This window comes from Chrysochloris asiatica, unplaced genomic scaffold (genome assembly GCF_000296735.1).
Source record: "Chrysochloris asiatica unplaced genomic scaffold, ChrAsi1.0 scaffold00013, whole genome shotgun sequence".
In the NCBI taxonomy this organism is placed as follows: domain Eukaryota; kingdom Metazoa; phylum Chordata; class Mammalia; order Afrosoricida; family Chrysochloridae; genus Chrysochloris; species Chrysochloris asiatica.
In genome coordinates this window covers 34,634,631-34,655,023 of record NW_006408531.1, presented here as the reverse complement: position 1 = coordinate 34,655,023, position 20,393 = coordinate 34,634,631, and the positions used below count along the sequence as shown (strand labels likewise).

Below are 20,393 nucleotides of genomic sequence, written 5' to 3'. Positions count from 1 at the left end.
GTATTTTTGCAATACAGTTCTATATGGATTTGTGTGTGTTTGTGTGGCATTAGAATATTTGTGTGTTTGTGTGGCATTAAAATATTTATTTTCTCCAAACAAAGACATTTTTCCTTTAGCTGTTCAATACCAATGATTCTTTCATTCTCACTCATTTAGAATCCCATCACAGTACAATTAAAGCAGGACTCAGAGAGTTAATCTCCTGTGCTCAGAGTTACAAACCAGACGAGTATTTCAGAGTTTGTATTTCCTCAAGGGTTTACAGACTTGCTATTTCCCATCCTACCTCCTATGAACATCTTATTGCTTTTCTTCCATCAAATTCCCCTTCTGTGGCCAAGTTGGAGAGAGCCCTGGTACAGACACCATGGGTACAGGGTCAGTCATTATTGACTTTCATACAGCTTATCTCTGACACACATATGAAGCCACTGAGCAATGAAAATGCAGAGCATTCATCAAACTCTGTTCTAGATATGAGACATCACAGGGAGTAGAAAGAACACTGGTTTACTTCTCACAAAAGCCTGGCTTCTAATTTAGGTTCTGCTTATTTCTCCCTTGGTGATTTTGGGCAAATGACATAAATTCTCTGAGATCCTGTGCCCTTATCTATAAAAATCTATGGAGCAAAGCTAGCCTAGTGACCTTGGGTTTGTTTTGAGAAGATAATGCTTTGGAAATCTTAAACTATTAAATAGATAGAGGCATAATTATAAGTATTATTATTACCACTTAGTAATACAAAACACCTAGATGAGTTCATCAGCTTTAGCACTAATGATACCCAGAGGCATGAGTAAAGGTAATCCTTCTCCTTCTTTCTCCCCCAAGCACCTTTCTGACAGGAAGTACTTCAGACATTAGAAAATGTGGCTTAATGAAAACTGAGGAGGGGAGGCAGGCTTAATGAAGAATTTAATAATGGCTGATTGATTTAGTGACAAAGGGAAATTGCTGGCTCTGGTACTTCTAATGTGATGCCAAGATGCGAGTTTTCCCCTGTCTCACTGGAAGGATTGGTAAGTAGGAAAGATATGACTTATGTGTGATTTTATATTGAGCTTTCCATGGTTTGTAAGCTCTGGTGGGGGAGATGCTGTGAGCTTTTGAGAGAATCCCAGGCCAGGTAGTCACCAAGGACCTTGCAAGTCCAGAGGCAGAACTAGAGCTCAGGAGAAGAAGCTTCCCTGCTCTTATTAAAGAATATTTTGAAAGCGCCTGCAGAACTCACTTTCTCCCATTGTCTTGTCCTGTAAAGAAGGAGAAGTGCTAGGCTGCAGGCAGTGTGCTCCCCCTCTGTTTTGTATGTCCCATCTCTTGTCTAGGAAGATGTCTTACATTGCTCTTTGAGCCAAAAGGGAATCTTAAGTAAATAGTATTCAAAAATGATATAAGTATGCCACTTTGTTGATGTTTGCAGGAGCAAATAACACAATCTGTGCCCCTGGGAATAGTTTGATTTTTACATATTAAGTCATGGGTTTAATTGCCTGAGGACAGAGGACAAACACTGATAGTTAAAGTGAATTTGAATTTCAGAGGTGGGAGAGTGGGAGAACACTGGGTCTCTGGACTGGAAAGACAGTTTTAAAGCATGGGGTGATCCCAGAGAAGGGAAGAATTTAGATTAAGTGGAAAGGAAGAGGAGGATCCCCAATAAATGTGAGTGAAAGTGGAGGAGAGCACTTTTTGGGGACATACGTGACTAGACCTCATTGGCTGTGGTGAACCTGTGTGTGGATACACCTGAGTAAGAGAGTTGGATTATTCAGGGACCAGTGTAGAGGTATTTCAATTTTCTTCATCATTTCATAGAACCAACTTTTAGTCTCATTGTTTTTTTCTATTGTTTTCTAATCCCGATTTCATTTATGTCCTCTTTATTCTTTATAATTTTTTTACTCAAACTCTTTTGTTATCATAAGTCTAATCAGATTTGCTATATTTTCTTAAATTAGTTTTGGAAAAATATATTTTTCTAGGAATTTATCCAATTAATCTAGATTATATAATTTGTTAGTATACCCTGCTAGTGTAGTGTGGGTTGTGTATTGGATTGCTAACGACAAGCTCAGCAATTTGAATTCACCAGCTGCTCCTCAGGAGAAAGATGAGGCTTTTTGCGCCTCTAAAGATTTACAGACTTGGAAACCCTATACAGGATTGCTATAAGTTAGAACTGACTCAACAGCACACCACCACCACCATTTTGCAAAGGATTTTCTTACAATCCTTTCTTATTTCTGTAAATTTAATAGACTTTCCAGTTTTCGTTTTAGATTTTAGTCTCGTTTTTTGTTGCTAATGTAGCTATAGTTATTTCTTTGCTCTTTATCTTTACAAAGAACCATCGTTTGGACTTATTGATTGCCTCTGTTCATTGTTGTTAGGTGCCATCAAGTTGGTACTGACTTATAGCAACCTTATGCACAACAGCACAAAACACTGCCCAGTCCTGCACCAACCTCACAATTGTGGTTACTTTTGATTCTATTGCTGCTGCCACTGCATCAATCCATCCTCTGTTTAGGATGATTAATCTATCTAGGATGACTCATCTTCTAATAAGGAGCCGTGGTGACACAATGATTCATCACTCAACTGCTAAGTGAAAGATTGTTAGTTTGAATCTACTAGCTGTTCTTTGGGAGAAAGATGTGGAAGTGTGTTTCTGTAAAGATTGTTGTTGTTAAGAGTAGTCAAGTCAGTTCCGACTTAAATCAACCTGGTATAGGGTTTCTGAGGAGCAGCTCATGGGTTTGAACCACCATTTTTGCAGTTTAGCAGTCCAGTGTTTATTCTGAAGTGTTACACCAGGATTGCCTGGAAAACTGTATAGGATAGCTCTACTCTCTCTTTTGGAGTCCTGGTGTGGGTTAATGTTCTGGACTACAAAATTGGTTTGAACTGCAAGGTTAGCAGTTCAAGTTCACCAGTTCCTACTAGAAAACCCTATACAGTGTCACTATGGGTCAGAACCAACTCTATGCCACTTAACAACAACCACAACTCTGTCTTTTAGGGATGCTGGGATTTGGAATTGAATCCATAGTAGTGAGTATGGGCATGGACAATCTCACAATAGGGGACAAGCAAGACAAAAAATAGGGAGAAAATGAAAAAGAAACAGACAGAGTACCCTTATATTAGGCAATGAATTAGGGCTGTAATGGATAAGAAAATTAGCTACCATAGATACTATAAAAGAAAAGAAAAATAGTGAGAACTGGTGACTTGTAGGGAGAGATGGAAAGGGAATAGCCAAGGGTGATTCTTTATTCATTGGTAGGCAATCCAGAGGGGAATTTGGTTCAGGAGGCAAAAGAGTGACCTTTACATTCATATGAAGTGTTACAGGTACTATGGAGTCACTAAGGGGCTAGTGTTCAGCTGAGAGGTGGAAATCGGAGAGTGATGCTCAGGAGTGACACTGGATCTTAGGATATAGATTTAGGACATTCACTAGTGTGTTGCCATTAGTAGCTAGCTCTGTGAGACCGCATGATGAGAGCAGAGGACCCACATCTACTTCCACAGGTGGTCAGAGAAGGTTGTGGAGCCAAAGGTGAGGGATATGTAGTGACCAGAAAAGCAAAAGGAGCAAAAGTTCAATTTGGCATTATGGAGCAAAAGTTGTCTTTAGGTGCCATTGAGTTGATTCCAACTCCTAGAGATCCTGTATAGATAGGGTTTGCTAGTCTGTAAATTTTTATAGGAACACAGAGTCTCATCTTTCTTCTAAGGAGCAGCTGGTGGGTTTGAGATGTCGACCTTGTGGTTCATAGTCCAATGATTATCATAAAAGAAGGAATTTCAACAGCAATGATGATAGCAAATATTGAATTCTACTGTATGTCAAATGCTATTAAAAGCTTTACATATATCCATTTTATCCTCACAGCAACTTTATGAAGTTAAGAACAAATTGTTGAAAAAGAATAAAAATCATATAATTGGAGAAATAACAAAATGAATTTTAAGTGTTTACACTGTGCTAGACACTTGGCTAAGCACTTTAGATGTCCTAAGACAGTCACTATTGAGCCCATTCTGATAAGATGACCCTACGTGATACAGAGTAGAACTGTGTTCCGTTAGTATTAGAGGTTTCCAGTTAGTATTTGAGAGCTTTTTGTGTCATCCAGGCAGGATATTTCTCTTAAAAGTCTATTACTATCTTTATTTTATAAAGAAGAAAAGAAGGTTCATTGAGCTTCAGAACTTCCTCAAGGTGGAAGATCAAACCTGGATTAAAAAATGATCAAGAGTTCCTGTTTTTATTTTATATTTGCTATGACTGTAAAATTTCCTTTGAAAAATAGGCTCTGATGTAAATTAAAATAAAAATGCCCCAAATCATGAATTAATTTATTTATGTAAACCCTACTCTGTAAGGTAGACTGGATTTTATAGTTGAGTATATTTTCAGAAGAGTTTGTTATTTTTCTCGTGATTGCACAGGTATTAAATGGGAGCTATAGATATCAAGGAGTCCTGGTGTGGCACTGTGGGCTAATGCGTCAGACTGAAACGTCATTTGAACTGCAAGGTCGGTAGTTCAAGGTCATCAGCTGCTCCTTGGAAACCCTATACAGGGTTGCTATGAGCCAATATTGACTTGATGGCACTTAACAACAACAACAACAACATAGATATCAAATGATATTAAATAGGAGTCCTGGTGTGCCATTGTGGGTTAATGCACTGGACTGCAAAGTTGTTTGAATCGCAAGGACTGCGCTTCAAGCTCACCAGTCACTCCTTGGAAGCCCTATACAGGGTCACTATGGATCAGAATAGACTCAATGGCACTTAACAACATAGATATCAAAGTCGCCTTCATATAGTTTTAAGAAAGTATAGTAGTTTTGATTTTGTTCAATAGTCTGAAAAATTATGTGTCCTGGATGCAAAATTTCTTACTGGTACCATGATTTCTTCCTACTCCAAACAATGCATCATCCTCCCAAAGCTGATTTCAGATTCAAGTTTTGCTTAATGCTATTTTGGAAAGCACTGTCAGGAGAGAGGAGCTGCATTAATGAGTTAGTTTGTTGTTTATGGCTTTCTTCCAACAAAGGAAAAAAGAGTGACGGTGGAGCTTTTGCAAGTATAAGAACTCCAAATGAGAACCTAACAATATTTTGTGGAGGCTTATCAATTTGTAAATGATCACAGTTAAAAATAATTTCAAAGAAGAGTATTGGTCAGAATTCTGAAGAGATACAATTCATACATGTTCTATTTCTTTAGGAAGATATTTCATAGACTTTGGCAAGATCTTGGGTAATAATGCTAAGTTTAGGGATAGCCTGCTGAGCTGTTAATAGTGATAATGTGACATGTTTGACAACAGAGTGAGTCAGGAGTGCTTTTGACCTACCCTTGGAATTCAGTTAGCTAGGATATTCTTATGTTTGTTTTATAAAATTATGAGTTAATAAGATTTATATGAAGAACAAGGAGTCCTTATGTGGCACTGTGGGTTAATGTGCTGGACTGCAAAGTCAGTTTGAAACACAAGGTTGGTAGTTCAAGCTTAGCAACCACTTCTTCGGAACCTTATACAGGGTCACTATGAGTCAAAGTTTACTCGACGACACTTAACAACAACAACAACATATGAAGAACAAGAAGCTTTAGTGGCACAAGAATTGCATGCTTGATTGCTAACTGGAAGGTTGCTGGTTCTAACCCACTTAGTGGCTCCACAGAAGACTTGCTGATCTGCTCCTGTAAGATTGTTGTTGTTGTTGTTGTTAAGTGCTGCTGAGTTGGTTCTGACTCATAGCATCCTTGTGTAGCGTTTCTGAGAAGAGACTGGTGAGTTTGAACCTCTACCCTTGCACTTCAAACCCACCTTGCAGTCTAGTGCTTATCCTACAGAGCCACACAGGATAGAAAACCCTGTGCGAAAGTTCTCCTCTCACATGGGGTTGATATGAGTAGAAATCTACTTGACAGAACCTAATAGCAGCAACATATAAAGATCATTTAATTATCTTCTGGGAGCAAGGTATTACATGGAGTTGATATGTGACGTGTGTGTGTATATGTGTATGTGTGTGCATATATGCAAATAACTTAGCCACATTTATTCTTCATAAACCTCATTTTCTTCATTGTCATAATTGTGCTTTGTCTGATTTTTATTTCCTTTGGGATAATAATGTGTGTATCAATTTTTCTCTTAATTTTGACACAGTTTAAGAAAGCCATACTTAAAGGCTGTTACTTAAAACAAATTGCCTCTTGTATTCAGTCCTTACTGATGTCATCATTGCTTCTCACTACATCAACACATAATCCTCCCAAAGCAATTTCAAATTTAAGTTTCACTTAATGCTATTTGGTTGTCTTATAAGGAGAATTGTCATCTTCGTAGTGAGGTGAAAGTTCTAAGTTGGCCTTTTCTAATGTTCAATTTTCTTTAAAAATCTGATTGTTAGGAGTTCCTTGTGAAATCACTTTTTTCCTTTATCTTTCTTTTGTGAGGGAGAGTAACCTCCTACAGTTATTAATAAAAAAATCCTGGGATTATGGTGCCTTTACTATGATATCATGCTAATTTCAGAAATTAAAATGATTATTTGAGGAAGGTTGTCTAAATGTCAACCTGCAATATCTTCGTCTTTCTCTAACATTACAGTCTATATAGGTTCATTATGCTGTGCTGGGTCATTAAATTTAAGAAGAAATTAGGACAGCCATAATGTGACAAAGGGATTCAGTCATGCATATTTCATAATTTTAAAGACAAGTAACTAATAGAACTACACAAAGAAAGTTTCATTACAATATATATTCAATAACTATTTCTGGGAGTCATCTCTACAAGTCTGTAATAATTCTCTGCTCTCCAGAGGTTTCAAAGTAATTTCTTGATCCTTGCCTGTTTTGAAATGTAATTTACTCTACTATAGATCATTACTCACTTTTTTTTTTTCATCATTCATTTTTTAAGTAAAATGTATAAACAAACATTCTTTAGTTCTGATCACACCCTTCCTAGTATACTTTATCTATGTTGTTGTTGTTAAGTCCAGTTGAGTCGATTCCGACTCATAGCGACCAGGTATAGGGTTTCTGAGGAATGGCTGGTGGATTTGAACCACCATCCTTGTGATTCAAACCAACCTCTGGTGCAGTGCTTATCCTACAGTGCCACATCATATGCCGTGTGTATACTACCACTAGCATTTATTGAGTCTCTATTGAGTACCTGTTGTTGTTATTATGTGCTGTAGAGTCGGTTTCCACCCATAGCAACCCTGAACAGGGTTTCCGAGGCTGTAAATCTTTACAGGAGCAGAAAGCCTCATCTTTCTTCCACGGAGGAGCTGGTAGTTTCGAACTGCTGACCTTGTGGTTCGCAGCCCAATTCGTAACCACTACACTACCAGAGCTCCTTAGCACTGTACAAATGTTTTCACTTCTGTCATCTCTTCCACTCTACCCTATGAAATACAGTTGCATAGTTATAGTTACTCCTGGTTTTTCTCAGATTAAATAATTGAACTGCAAAATTATAAATCAATGATATGTCCAGAGCCTTACAGTAACGAGAACCAGGGCAGAGATTCAATCTTGAATCCTTGTGACAGCATGTCCCATGTTTGGTTAATACTGGTGTTCTAAAGCAGATCATGGAGCCCTGGTGTGGTACTGTAGGATAAATCATTGGACTGAAAGGTTGGTTTGAATCACAAAGTTGGTGGTTCAAATTCACCAGCTGCTCCTTGGAAACCCTATACAGAGTTGCTGTAAGTCAGAAATGACTTAACTATGATTAACAACAAAGCAGATCATATTCCTATTGATTTTTATGGATGAGGAAATGAGGCCTAGTTAAGGAGAAAAATTGCCTGAAGTTCCACAGTTTTCCTTTTCCTTCCTGAACTACTATGATTTTTCTTCATTGGCCTCCAAATGTTTTTGGAAGTAGACATAGAACTACTCCCTCATATGTTTGCACAGTTTCTGCTGCATCCCTTCCACTAAATGCTGAGGATTTCTACTCCTAATCCACATTCCCACATCCCACCTCTTCCTCAGGATTCAGATTTTTCTCTAGTTTTCTGGAACATCTCTACCCAAATGTCACAGATGAGAAAACGTGAAATGTGAGCTCTACAGCATTGGAACTGTTCGCCCCTTTCATAAATGTTTGTTCCTCTTAAATGCTGCAATTTCTTGAGGGTTTCTTTCTGACAGTAATTTTTTGTCTTTTCGTTCAGCTGTAACTGAATTATCTCCTTTTGCTTCCTTGAATTTTGAGACTATACTTTTGATTTTGGAATCTTTAGCCTTGAGCCTCTCCAAAATTTAATATCTATTTTTTCTGAGATGTTTACTTGCTATAGCTCCCTGGGTAGCGTAGATATTTCTAAAATACAAGTTCTACTCAGAATCCCACATTTCTAGCGATCCTCGGATGCATATTCTTCTTGCATTATTGAATCTGTGTGTCATCCTTTACAGTTCCTTCAATGTAACTTTCAATGTCATCCTTTATAATTCCTCACATGGGATTACCACAATCTAACAAGTTTACTTCTGAAATGTTTTTCAAATTTGGCTTCTATTTTTGGTCTTATTGCTACTACTTAATCAAAGCTGACCATCTACAATGTCATTACACTCTATGTAGTCTCATTTAACAGAAAGAAGATGCATTTATTGAGTTTCTGTTATCTGCCAAGTACAGCAGTAAGGAGGAAAGAGATAAAAATACAACCCTAAATTTGAATGACTTGTGTCGTAATAGGCAACTTTCCATAGTTTTTTGCTTTTATTTATATGTCTTTCTTTCTGCCCCACCTACATTTTCTTCATGCTTCTTTTTCAAAAAAGATATAATTCGATCAGAGTAATTAAAGTTTACTGACTCTTTTAACCATAACTGTTCAAATTTAGTGATCTTGTTTATTGATGAAGCTCCTTCAAATCTCATTCTCAAATTTTCAAATATGAGCATATAAATGTCAGTATTATTGTGATCATGCTGGAGATATTTGAAAATAGCATGCTAGTTTTTTGAGGGGTAGTTGAAATTAAATTTTAGAGAAATACAAGGCATCCTGAGGGTAAATTAAATGATGATAATATATGAAACGAACTGATACTTTCAAAGCACTATAGTTTGGTAGAATATATGTTAAGTTCTAATATGTCCCACGAGCACATATAAAATAAATCTCCACTTAGAAGGTTTTAGAACAAAATCATCCTTTTCAGATTCCAGAAGTCTTTTTAATGGGAATTTTTAGTGTGCTAAAAGCTTTCTATATGTTCTACAATAGTGGTTGTCAGATTTAATGCAGTACTTTTCTATTGCTGATAGGTACACACTGGTGGATATTTTGCGTGCCATCTTACTCTCTTTAGAAGCCATGATTGAAGATCCTGAGCTTCAAGTGAATGGATTTGTTTTGATCATAGACTGGAGTAACTTCACCTTCAAGCAAGCCTCTAAACTTACACCAAGCATGCTGCGATTAGCTATTGAAGGCCTTCAGGTAAAGAGCTACAGTTTACCCAGTTTTTGTTTCCAATGTCCTTTGTCAAGTGGTTTAGTGAATTTCTCTTGTCTCATCTGTTAGAGTAGCCAAATGTCTTGCTTACACAATATTAAAAACAATTAAAGAATAATATTCAAGCTTAAATGTTACAATATATAAAGTATTATAGCAGAAAAGCTAAAGGACGTGGGCCTAATAGTTAGCACTCACCATCTCTAAGCATAAGTACAAGTGACAAGCTAATTTGATAATGAGAATACATGACATCGTTTGGATTTTAGTTCCTAAGCAATTTAAGCTTCCTTGTTGTTGATTTTTCTTTCTTGGTTTATATATATTTGTCATTTAGCTAAATATTTGCTTCATTAATCTATTTAACACAGTCAGTTTGCCATATGATCACCATCCTCATATTGCCTAAAAATGATTGTGGGAAAGTTATCTAATTTGTTCTTTGATTTTTACAACACAAAATCACTGCTTTTCTTTTTCACTTACTTGGGACTTATATTGTTTGTTTTGAGGGAAGTAAGTCACAATCAATATGTAGAAATAGGACATCTTCCAATCAATGATAATTCTTTGACTGATTTGGAATTATAAAATGAAAAAATAATTATTATTTAGTGAAATTTCATAATATTTCTTTTGCCATTTTATTTTTCACACTTAGAATATGTTCTTTTGTTCGCTAATTTGCACCACATTTTTTGTTTAACTTTTATGGAATAGATTTCAAACTTTTAAAAAAGATTTGCTAATTACCTCTTGAGAGTCATGTTATTCATTATTTATTTTTGATATTTTAAGAAGTATTTTAGAAGCTTTTATGTCAGCAGTTAATTTTTCTAACTTTTAGCTTTGAAAATATGACTTGTTTTGAAATCACTAGTTATATGTTTTTTTGTCATTCATTACACCTAGATGATAAATCTGTTTTTTCTTAATGTTGAATAAATCAAAATTATCCAGATTTCTAGTCTATAGTAATTTTTGACTGTTTGTACGGTAATCTGGGCGTCTGGTATAGCACTGTAGGATCAGCACTAGATTGAGAATCACAAGGTTGGCAGTTCAAACCCACCAGCTGCTCCTCAGAAGCTGCTATGAGTCAGAGCCGACTTGATGGCACTCAACAACAACAACACAGGCATCTAAACTGACGGCTAAAAAAGGGCCATTTCTGCATGTAGCAGGACATTTTAACCAAACTGAATTTAGTTTGATTTCTGTCTCAGGAGTAGGTATGACATACTGATTTATTTTTCTCTGGGGTAGTTTTTTTTCCCCAAATGAACTTTGTGATTATTTGCTTGGCATCAGGCTTGCTCCTGCTGGATCTTTAGCAACATCGTTTATCAAAATAAATAAATAAATAAAACAAGAACTCTTCAGAGGCAGTTGATAAGGGTTGGAAGAGGGCTTAAGCCATGGCTTGTTTAGAGATACTTTTATTATGGAGAATCAGAACAAATTCTACCCTGTTTTCAGGGATATATACATTAAGTGTCCTTCAGTTTGTGAAGAAAATTTGTTACCACTGACCATATTAGTTAACACAGAATGATAATTTACCCTGTAATAATTATTATTCCTATTTCATTTGTCTTAAATATGAATAACAATCTTATGTTTATTCTGTTTGCACTGGGGTAGTCTAGGTCTTCCTTTAGCTGCATTAAGTACCTTCTGAATTGTGGAGTAGAGAACTGCTACTCCATGAGTAGCATGTTGCTAGTTTCCATAAGTAGCTTCTGACTCATGGAGTAGAGTAGAACTGTGCAGAGTAACTGCTCATTACCGTTTTCAAGGATTTGACTTCTGGAAGCAGATCTTCAGGTCTGTTTTCTAAATCACTTCTAAGGCACTGTTTGTGCTACCCTGGGAAGGCTGCATGAAGGACTAGAGAAGTCACACTATTTCTCAAGCAATTTAAAAAACTGCCTTAGAAATAGATTCAATATTATTTCCCAGTTTACATACAAGGGATTCTGGCAGTATAGTGGTTACAGGTAGGGCTGCTAATATCACAGTCTGCAGTTTGAAACTACCAGCTGTTCTTCAGGAGAAAGATGAGGCTTTCTGCTCCTGTAAAGATTTATAGCTTTGGAAGCCCTGTACAGGGTCGTTGTGAGTTGGAACCACCTCCATAGCATATAATCACCATCACCATCACCACCAATTTACATACTTTTTTCAGTATTTCATAGTAGAATGCTAAGACATTATAAGAGAACAAACTGACAACTTGGACATTTTTGGAAGCTTCCATGTTAGCCATGGCAAACTTCTTTAAAGTGCTAAGTTTAAGCATAGCAGAAGCTATAGTCAGGTTAAACCTCAATATCTGTGCCTAAAGAGAGAGATTCTTCTCCACCTATGAATGAACCTGTACTGAATATTACTGAATAGCCCCCAGAAATGTCTCAGTCCTTCTTTTTTTACTCCCAGGACTTAGCCTGGGTTGATTCCTCTAAATTGCCAATTGTCAAGACACTTACAATTAGTAAGCCAATCATGAGAATAATGTTGACATGCTCTTAACTTTTAAACCCTCGTTTTTTCTCACTCAAATTAATTTTTTATCTATCTATCTATCTCTGTGTTTATATCTATATATAGAACCCAATAGAAAATGTGAATAGGAATATAAGATGTACTAAAAATGTCATATTGTGACATGTGTGATTTCACATTTAGTCTCCTATTGAAGTAACAGTTTCAACTTTTCTAATCAAGTCCCTGTTTTACTTTGCATTTTCTACATGTGGTCTATTACTATATATTGCTATGTATATAATTTCTGATGTCAGATGGATCTTGGCTGAAAGCAGAGAACACCAGAAAGATGTTTACCTGTGCTTTTTTGACTATGCAAAGGCTTTCGATTATGTTGATCATGACAAGCTATGGACAACATTGTGAAGAATGAGTATTCCCAAATACTTAATTGTACTTATGAGGAACCTGTACATAGACCAAGAGACAGTTGTTTGAACAGAACAAGGAAACACCAAATGGTTTAATGTTAGGAAAGGGTTATATTCTTTCACCATATTTATTCAATCTGTATGCTGAACAAATAATCTGAGAAACTGGATTATATGAAGAAGAATATGGCATCAGGATTGGAGGAAAGCTCATTGTGATATGCAGATGATACAACCCTACTTTCTGAAAGCCAAGAGGACTTAAATACTTATTGATGGAGATCAATGACCACAGCTTTTGGTATGGGTTGCACCTTAATGTAAAGAAAACAAAAATCCTCACCACTGGATCATTAAATTACATCCATGTAAATGGAGAAAAAATTGAAGTTGTCAATGACTTCATTTTTATCAACCATCAACACTCATGGAAGCAGCAGTCAAGAAATCAAAACGATGTATTTCATTAGGCAAATCTGCTGTATATGACTTCTTTAAAGTGTTGAAGAGCAAAGGTATCAGTTTGAGGACTAAGGTTCGCCTTTTGCAAGTCATGATATTTTCAATAACCTCACATGCATGCAAAAGTTGTGTAGTAAATAAGGAAGACCTTAGAAGAATTAATGCATTTGAGTTATGGTATTTGAGTAGAATATTGAGTATCGTGGACTGCCAAAAGAACAAATAGATCTGTGTTGAAGAAGTGCAGCCAGAGTGCTCCTTGGAAACCAAGATGGCCAGACTTCATTATTCATACTTCGGACATATTGTCAGGAAGTACCAGTCACTGAAGAAGGATATCATGTTTAGCAAAGTGGAACGTTGGGGAAAAAGAGGAAGACCCCCCAACAAGATGGATTCACACAGTGGTAGTGGCAGTGGGCTCAAGCATAGCAATGATTGTGCGGTTGGCCCAGGACTGGGCAGTGTTTCGTTCTGTTGTGCCCAGGGTTGCTATGAGTCGGTACCAACTCGATGGCACCTAAAAACAACATATATTTAATTTAGAAAATGTATAAAATGTTTTTCAAGATTTCAAGATTTTTCAAGATCATTAAATGTTTAGAATAAACATGCATGATTTTTGGTTGTTGAACATAGTTATCACAATCATTAATACCACAGCATTAAGTATTTTCTAATTAACTTAGGAAAATTAAGAAATGGGAATAGTTTAATAATTCAGAAATGATCTCTATACAGCCATATTTATACGATGTTGATTTTATTAAGGTAAATGCAAAAATAAATAAATAAATAAAAATAAGAAAGACTACCAGCTTTTCTAGTGGCAGAGAGAAAACTTATTTTACTGACATGCTTTATGAAAGGGATGTTACTAAATTTTGAAAAGTCTTCAGTTTACTTTATCTTGAAATGGGTGTATACCCTGTTGTTGTTATTGTTAAGTGCCATCGAGTTGGTTCGACCCATAATGACCTTGTATAGGGTTTCCAAGGAACAGCTGGTGAGCTTGAACCACTGACCTTGCAGTTCAAACGACTTTGCAGTCTGGCGCATTAACCCACAGCACCACACCAGGACTCCTATCCACACATACAAGCCCCTTTCTCCCTTGAGCCGAAGAGTATTTTGAGTGATCTAGTTAGAAATAGTACCTTCTACTTTGGATGAAGGAGTCCTGGTGTAGCATGGTGCGTTAATGTGTTAGACTACAAAGTCATTCGGTAACCTTATACAGGGTTGCTATGGGTTGGAATTGGCTCTGCCGCACTTAACAACAACAACAACTTTGGATGAATATGTATAGACCATTGCCATGATGTCCATATTTAAGATCACAGCACGAGGTTAATTAAGGGCAGTGTGGAGGGCTGGGAATAGAATGAGCTTTGGAGGCAGCCAGATTTGGGTTTGGATGGCAGTTCTGCCACCTACTAAGTATTTGAATGAGTTACTTAGCTTGGCATTGTTGTTGTTGTTGAGTGCCATCGAGTCGGTTCCGACCTATAGCGACCCTGTACAGGGTTTCCGAGGGTGTAAATCCTTACGGGAGTAGAAAGCCTCATATTAAAATATTATTACCATTGTTGTTGTTAAGTGTCCTTGAGTTGGTTCTGACTCATAGCTACCCAGTATTGCGTTTCTTATGAGCAGCTGGGGGGTTTGAACTACCAAACTTGTGGTTTGAAATCCAATGCTGATGTTACAGTGCCAAACCTTTAGAAATGATAATATCTTTACATATCAGTGGTAACAATGATTAAAGTGATTGATGTGAATTAACTTCTTTTTTCAGGCAGCATAATTTTCTGGGTGTATGCTACATTTATCATAATTCCATGAAGAATGAAAATTTAATGACATTGGAAATTTGAATACTATCACATTTTATTCTGGTTACTCAGATTGTAAATAATGCTTTCTCCATCACCTCCTTTATCTCTCTGTGTAGTTAAGTGGTATCTAGCTTCTTTTATATTGGATGCCATATAAAATATATTTATGTAGGAAGTCAAAAAAAAAAAAAAAAAAGAAATGATTTCATCCAGTGAAATTTTATCTTTGTTTCTTTTATGAGAATCTTCAAACACAGGTGAAAAGGTGCTGATTGTGGACTTGTCCTGGACCATGAGTGCAGAGCAAGAATTTGCTAAGTGGATAAAGAGAAGAAGGAAATTTTAGGCAGAGGAACTTTAGGGATACACTTTGAACAAACACATAGCAATCAGGATTGAAAGCACTTGATGAATCTGTTATGACACATCTGGAACAAGGAGCACATTAAGGCATTGGAAAGGCAAGCTGAGATGTATGGGACAGATGGCGGCACGCTATGCAAGGTGAAATGCTGTGCCTGTGCCTTCTAGACAGAGGAAGTTTGAGACAAGAATGTGACTTGATCATTCCTCTACAATGAAAAGATCTTTTGGTTAGAAAAATGGATTTAGATAAAAAGAGGGAAGGGCTTGATCCAGAGAATTCCCAAACTGTCCTTAAAGTAATTATATCAATCTGATATTGTTGTTAAATGCCGTTGAGTCAATTCCAACCCATAGTGGCCCTGTATAGGGTTTCCAAGGAGCAGCTAGTGAACTTGAACCACCGATCTTGCAGTTCAAATGACTTTGCAGTCTAATGTATTAGTCCACAGTGCCATAGGACAGAAAATTAAACTTCAGATAAACTAAGATACCTAACTAATTTTCCCAGTTGATGTCAAAGCCTGAATCCTGGCTGCTTGGACTCAGAGAGCAATTCTTTCCTGAATCTTGTTTCTATTGTCTCAGTGTAACTTCCCTCAATCACCCAATTCCTTACATTTTAATACAGATGAAATTTGTGGAATTGGAATAAACATTAAAATTCTAATAAAAAACAGCCAAAAATGTCTGTGACCTTTCACAGTTTGTTTGTTTGTTTGTTTGTTATTGTTTGTTTTGGATACCAGTGGCTTAGCCATTTTCTTCTTCCTCGTTATCTGCCTCCTTCAATGACCACTAGCCTCCCAATTGTTCTCTGTGATAAACAATGCAGGCACATGGAAAGCCACTTTGCTGGTAGTTATGGCTAAGCTTTGTCTCTCCTACTTTGGACACATTATCCTGAGAGAACAGTCGCTGGACGAGGATGTCATGCTGGGTAAGGTGGAGGGTCAGAGAAAAAGAGGAAGACCCCCAACGAGATGGATCAGCCAGGCAGCATCATTGATGGCGTCAAGTGTGGTAGCGGTAGTGAGGTTGGCCCAGGATCGGACATTGTTTCGTTCTGCTGTGCATGGGGTTGCTAAGTCGGTTCCGACTAGATGGCACTTGACAACAATGGAGAACCGAGTCCTAGTGTGGTGCTGCAGGATAATGTACTGGACCGAAAGGTTGGTTGGAACCAGTGGGTGGTTCAAACTCATCAGCTGCTCCTTGGAAATGTTATACAGGGTCACTATGAGTTGGAAACAACTTGAGAGCACTTAAGAACAAGGAGAGCTTAGTCAACACAGCCACAGATATCGGCCATTTTAAACATTGGCTCAAGACAATTATGTGTATTTTCTCTTTGCAGAATTTTCACAAGCTTTAAAAAAAATTTTAGATAAAAGATATTAATCATTTTACCACTATAATATCCGTGGTGGGTATGACACAGCATCAGATAATTTTGTGAGAAGAAGGTGTTCAGATTTCATTTGAAAGAAAATACAAAGAGAAAATTGTCTTGCTACTTACAAGACATTAATTGATTAAGGTAGTCATAGAAACAGGAAGCATCCCAGAAAATCAATACAAGATTAAGTGAATGTGACTTGTAGACTCTAAGGTATCTGTCTGGGAAACCAATTAAAACATACAATGTTTGGAAATACCTAGAACACTTTAGAAGCTGCATTAAATGATGTGCTTTTAATTTTTTTTTTTTTGGTGGTTGTTGCTCCATTTAAATTTTTTTCCTTGTAAAGCATTACTATGCTTAAAACTCACTAGTAATAAGAAAATTTAACTCTTATAAATCTGGCATGTATTTGTGAATTTCCTAAATTAACCTAACCCTACCTGTGTCATCTGTTGCGGATTGGCTTACATATCCATTATTCCTCTTCATTTGGGTACACATGTGTTTCTTTGATTTTGCTTTCATAATTTTATAGGAATTCCCAAACTCCATCTGCTGAAAAGTACATAATGCAGGCAAGGCATGGCTTGCTAGTAAGGGGTCTGCTTGTAACAAGGGATTGAACAGCTTTTTGAATTATTACACAAGACTCAGATGCAGGGTCATCTCACATTGCCTAAAACAGTGCCAGATGTCATAAGAGTCCTTAATAGATAGGACTTGGGAAGCAAAAATAATATGTAATTGGTTCACAGTGCTGAATGCTGGCCCTTTGTTTTGACTCAAGGGCCCAGTGTTACCAACAACCAACAATCTGCTGGCTCTATGATCTCTGACCATTCATGTGGAAGGTAGAAAATGCTGCCTCTACACATGCTGGCTCTCACTGTTTGGAAGCTCAGTCCTCCTAGGGAATCTTGCCAAAACCAGAGGATGTGTTAGTGACTTGGAATGTCACTGTCCAAGGCTAGCGGGTGAGAAGTCCCATTAACATCAGGGTAGCGTTAGATTATCCAGTTTTCCAAATATTAACTGCTTTGAGGCTGAACCTGTGTGTGTAGGGTGGGTAAAGGAGAATATAAAAGGAGCTCAGTGAGATACTGAATAAATTAGGAATTTATAATAAAACAAAAGATAATGTCCTTTGCAACAACATTCTTTTGTAATAGTTGTTCACCTGCATTATTTTCAGACTTATAATACTTTGGATCTTGCATACATGCTATCTTATAAACCTAAGGCAGCATTATGGTGCATTCATAGGAGGAGGTCAGAAGCAACACCTGCCATTTTGAAAATGAACACACAGATTTGTGAACTGTATTCTTTAAGACAGCTTGGTGGTGGGAGCATATATTTCCACATTGTGTCTGCACAGGCAGAACCATATTGAGAAACAGTGACAAGGGCAGTGTGTAAAAAAAGTGACATTTCCTTCATCACATGAATAGCTGTCTGAACTAAGTGTGCTTCCTTTCAGTTGTTACTTAACCTGAAACAAAATGAGTGAAAACCCAAACATTGCTTTATTTCATGGTGTGAAAATAAGATGGTTTGTCTGAAAGGCTTGGTCCTCAGAAGAAGGATGCTGTCTTTTTGAAAAGCAGACAACAGGCTTGTAAAAGCTATATATAATACTCAGTTTAACAGAAAGGCTGAGGATTATATAACCTTTCATATGGACTAGATTGATTGTGTATGTAAACATATATACACACACATCTATATTAATACTTTTTTGCATTAAAATTGTTATTCAATTCTTGTTAGCAGAGGAACTTGTTAAATATATCTAGTTGTAAGAAGTAGGTGTCAACTTTGACAAAAATGAAGAGGTGAGTTTCTTAATACATGCTTAGTGAATCATAGTAGAAAGTTTAATTATCAATAAAATTTAATACCTCACACTACAAAAGGGACTAGTTATCATTTTGCTTCCAATAGTCTAATAATTGGAGCATAAGAAGGCACAGAAGTAATATAACACATTTTTCATCTGAGTCATTGAGATAATAATGAATGGATAGAAAGTAATTATCTATAATGAAAAAGTGAACAGACCATATGAGCTAGTCTGCATTTCATTTTCTTGTCTGTGTTTAGACATGTCCTTAACTAGAGAGCAGAATAAGTAAGTACAAGTTCTTTTTTTATTCTTTTCAGTGGCAATGTAAATGCATCTTGATACATTCTTTTCTCTGAGAGGAACCTCAATTTTTCACTTTCTTCAACTCAGAACTTCAAAATGTGAACATCCATTTATCCCTTTTACAAATTAGTCTAGGAGCACAGATATACAAGGTTTTTCTAGAGATGATGATAAAATTGACCTACTTATCTTTCAAATGTCCAGCCATTTATTTCATCTTCATAAATGCAGCCGTGTGTACACTTAATAGTAATCTTTTGACATCTTAATTTATGGTGCCTTTTTAATTTTCTTGTATTTCAAAATCCTGGACCATAATGTTAGAATCTAGGAATCTCTTTTATCTTCATCACTAGGTAATGTTCATGCTGTTGAAGTACTCTTCTCTTTCTGAGGAGCTGTTTTTAATGGGCTTTGTTTTCTTCTTAGTTGAAACTGTAGAACACAATAAACGCACAAGAAAAATGCCCTCTTGTGCTTATCGCAGGTTATAATTTGATGCACAATTAATAATAGTGTGCTTGTATGGCTTCAAGTCAACTACATTATGAACACTTCTCATCAAGTTGGGATTTTTGAAATGCAGATATGCAACAACCAGACAAAAAATGTGTACATTGGTTCACCCATACAAATAAATGTTTCTAATAATGCTCTTCCTTGTGATTCAATAACACACATTCTTTCTACCTTCTTCCCTTGCCATCTTCTGCATGTGGTTTCCAAGGTCATTCTGGTCAACGTCTTGTAAGATGAAAAAGCATGGGGAGCACCAGAAGTGGTGTGCATTACTTCTTCTTTCATTCCATTGGTTAAGATCCAGCCAAGTAGACTCTTAACAACAGAGGATGTTGAACAATGTAATCAGCATTCCTAGGAAGAAGAAAATTGATTGGACATCTTGTACACAATGCTGATTCCCTAAAATAACTTTGATGACTGTTCAAGCAGTTCCTTAAGGGGTGTTTTGCTTATGCTCTTTAGAAAGAAGAGGTGGTAATTAGTGTTTCAAGGAAGTTTAATTCCGACAGTTTAACACAAAGGAACAAATGCAGCTTTCTACCAATTCATTCGGTGTACTGATTGCTATCTGTGTATCTATGTACCTGACTAGATTTGTCTAAGTGAGAGGGCTGGTAATTTTTTATGTCCTGGAATCAGTGTAGCTGTATCTCTTTTGAGAAATGTATCATGGGTACGAGTCAGTCAATTCAGCTCTGACTTTCTAAGAACAGTAACGTGAGCATTTCTAAACTATCTGAATTTAATAATAGTAAAAATGTAACTCATTCCTCTAATTCTTTAAACATGCTCAACACAGTGTTATAGACTGGATTCTATTTCCCCAAAATATATTTTGTAGCTTTTAATCCCTATACCTGTAGTTAGGAGCCCTGGTGGCACAGTGGCGAAAGTGTTTGACTACTATCTAAAAGGTCAGCAGTTTGAGCCCACGAGAAACTCCTGAGAGGAAAGAAAAATCTGACTGTCTTCTGTTGCAAAGATTATAGCCTTGGAAATGCTATGGGCCTGCCCTGTAGGGTCACAATAAATAGAAATCAACTTGATGGAAGTGGGGTTTTTTTTTTTTTTTAAATGTATACTTGCGGTTATAATCCCATTTTCGAATGAGTTTCTTTGCTTGTTTTATTAGGCAGGGTTAATGTAGGATGTGTTTTTAAGTAAAAAAAAATATATATATATATATATATATATATA

The 20,393-nt window shown here is 36.6% G+C and overlaps 1 protein-coding gene across 1 annotated transcript in view; it reads left to right on the top strand.

Annotated features, from left to right (window-relative positions):
* The window catches only part of CLVS2 (clavesin 2), an 88,512-nt gene that overhangs the window by 7,402 nt on the left and 60,717 nt on the right, over nt 1–20,393 (top strand). Inside the window, exon 2 of the mRNA XM_006834696.1 lies at nt 9,350–9,524. Within this exon, the coding sequence (XP_006834759.1) occupies nt 9,350–9,524 (175 nt within the window). The remainder of the gene's footprint in view (nt 1–9,349; nt 9,525–20,393) is intronic.